This window comes from Akebia trifoliata, chromosome 11, assembly GCF_017979445.1.
Source record: "Akebia trifoliata isolate Shusen 1 chromosome 11, ASM1797944v1, whole genome shotgun sequence".
NCBI classification, from domain to species: domain Eukaryota; kingdom Viridiplantae; phylum Streptophyta; class Magnoliopsida; order Ranunculales; family Lardizabalaceae; genus Akebia; species Akebia trifoliata.
In genome coordinates this window covers 23016539-23017638 of record NC_141385.1, presented here as the reverse complement: position 1 = coordinate 23017638, position 1100 = coordinate 23016539, and the positions used below count along the sequence as shown (strand labels likewise).

At 42.5% G+C, this 1100-nt stretch overlaps 1 protein-coding gene across 1 annotated transcript; it reads right to left on the bottom strand.

The window, feature by feature from the left end:
• Nucleotides 1–331: 331 nt before the first annotated feature.
• LOC147391145 (uncharacterized) lies at nucleotides 332–727 on the bottom strand. The gene has a single exon (XM_086459017.1). It carries the CDS (start codon nucleotides 725–727, stop codon nucleotides 332–334), a length of 396 nt encoding a protein of 131 aa, XP_086315143.1.
• Nucleotides 728–1100: the final 373 nt, after the last annotated feature.

The following is a 1100-nucleotide window of genomic DNA, read 5'->3' as shown; positions in this document are numbered from 1 at the left end:
AAGTTTTTTAGCCTTTCCTGCTCTGCCAGCTTCTACAGATCTCCTAAAAGCCTAGCCTCTATTAGTGGTGTAGGCCCGCACCTTGTGATACTCACAGTATCTCTCGCTTAGATTGATCTGATCTCTAAGAAGACATACGTGCTACTTGAAATACGGTTCATGAGTAATAAGTGGCACTATTTCACTGGGAAGCATAGCGAAATATGTTTCAATCCTTCTCCTCTCCCCATCTTACTCGAACAGCCTCTTCCTATCTTGCCACTGCAGCTAGTGTTGTTTGCTAGGCTTTACTCTTTCCAACTGAGCTTCAAGGATCATCTTCTAAGAGGATTTACTTCTCCGTTCTCTCAAACAACTCGCTCAAAGTCTCTGACCTCTTCTTCTCGAGGGATCTATACAATCCTGATCTAGAAGGTAGGGAGTTTTTGAACATCTCTATTGCCGTTCGCTTGTCACAACTCTCTAGCGACATTGCTTCTTCCTTGAAATTTTTGGTAAACTCCTTGAGGTTTTCCCCTGATCCCAACCTTATGCTAAGTAGTGTGTCAACATCTCCTTTACTTTTTCTGTTGTCGATGTATCGCACGACGAAGGCAATGTAGAGCTCCTCAAATGAGCTAATGGATCTACATGGCAACTTGTAGAACCATGTCAAAACATTTTCCTGCAAACTCGAAGGGAACAACCTACACATGAACCCCTCTTTCTCTTCCCACAATGCGAGCATTTACCGGAGGTGAAACAAATACTCCACTAGGTCCTTCATCTCGAATTAAGAAGTAAACCACAGTGGTGCAAATTTCCTAGGAATTTTTTCTGCTAAAATTTCTGTTGAAAAGGGAGACTTCTGAATTCTTCGAATGGCTTGCGCTGCTGTTGTGCCCACGTCCACACTCTTCATAATTTCCTTTTCATTTCTAATCATTTCTCTAATCTCTTATTGAGTTAAACCTATTACGAATTCAATTTGAGTGGCTATCGTAGCAACCTCTGTTCCATCTTCCCCTGTAGGGATTAGTAACGGTATGCTCCCTTCTGTACTAGAGGCATGGCCATCTTTAATTGCCACCTGAGGATCCTTCGGTATGCTATCTCGTTCT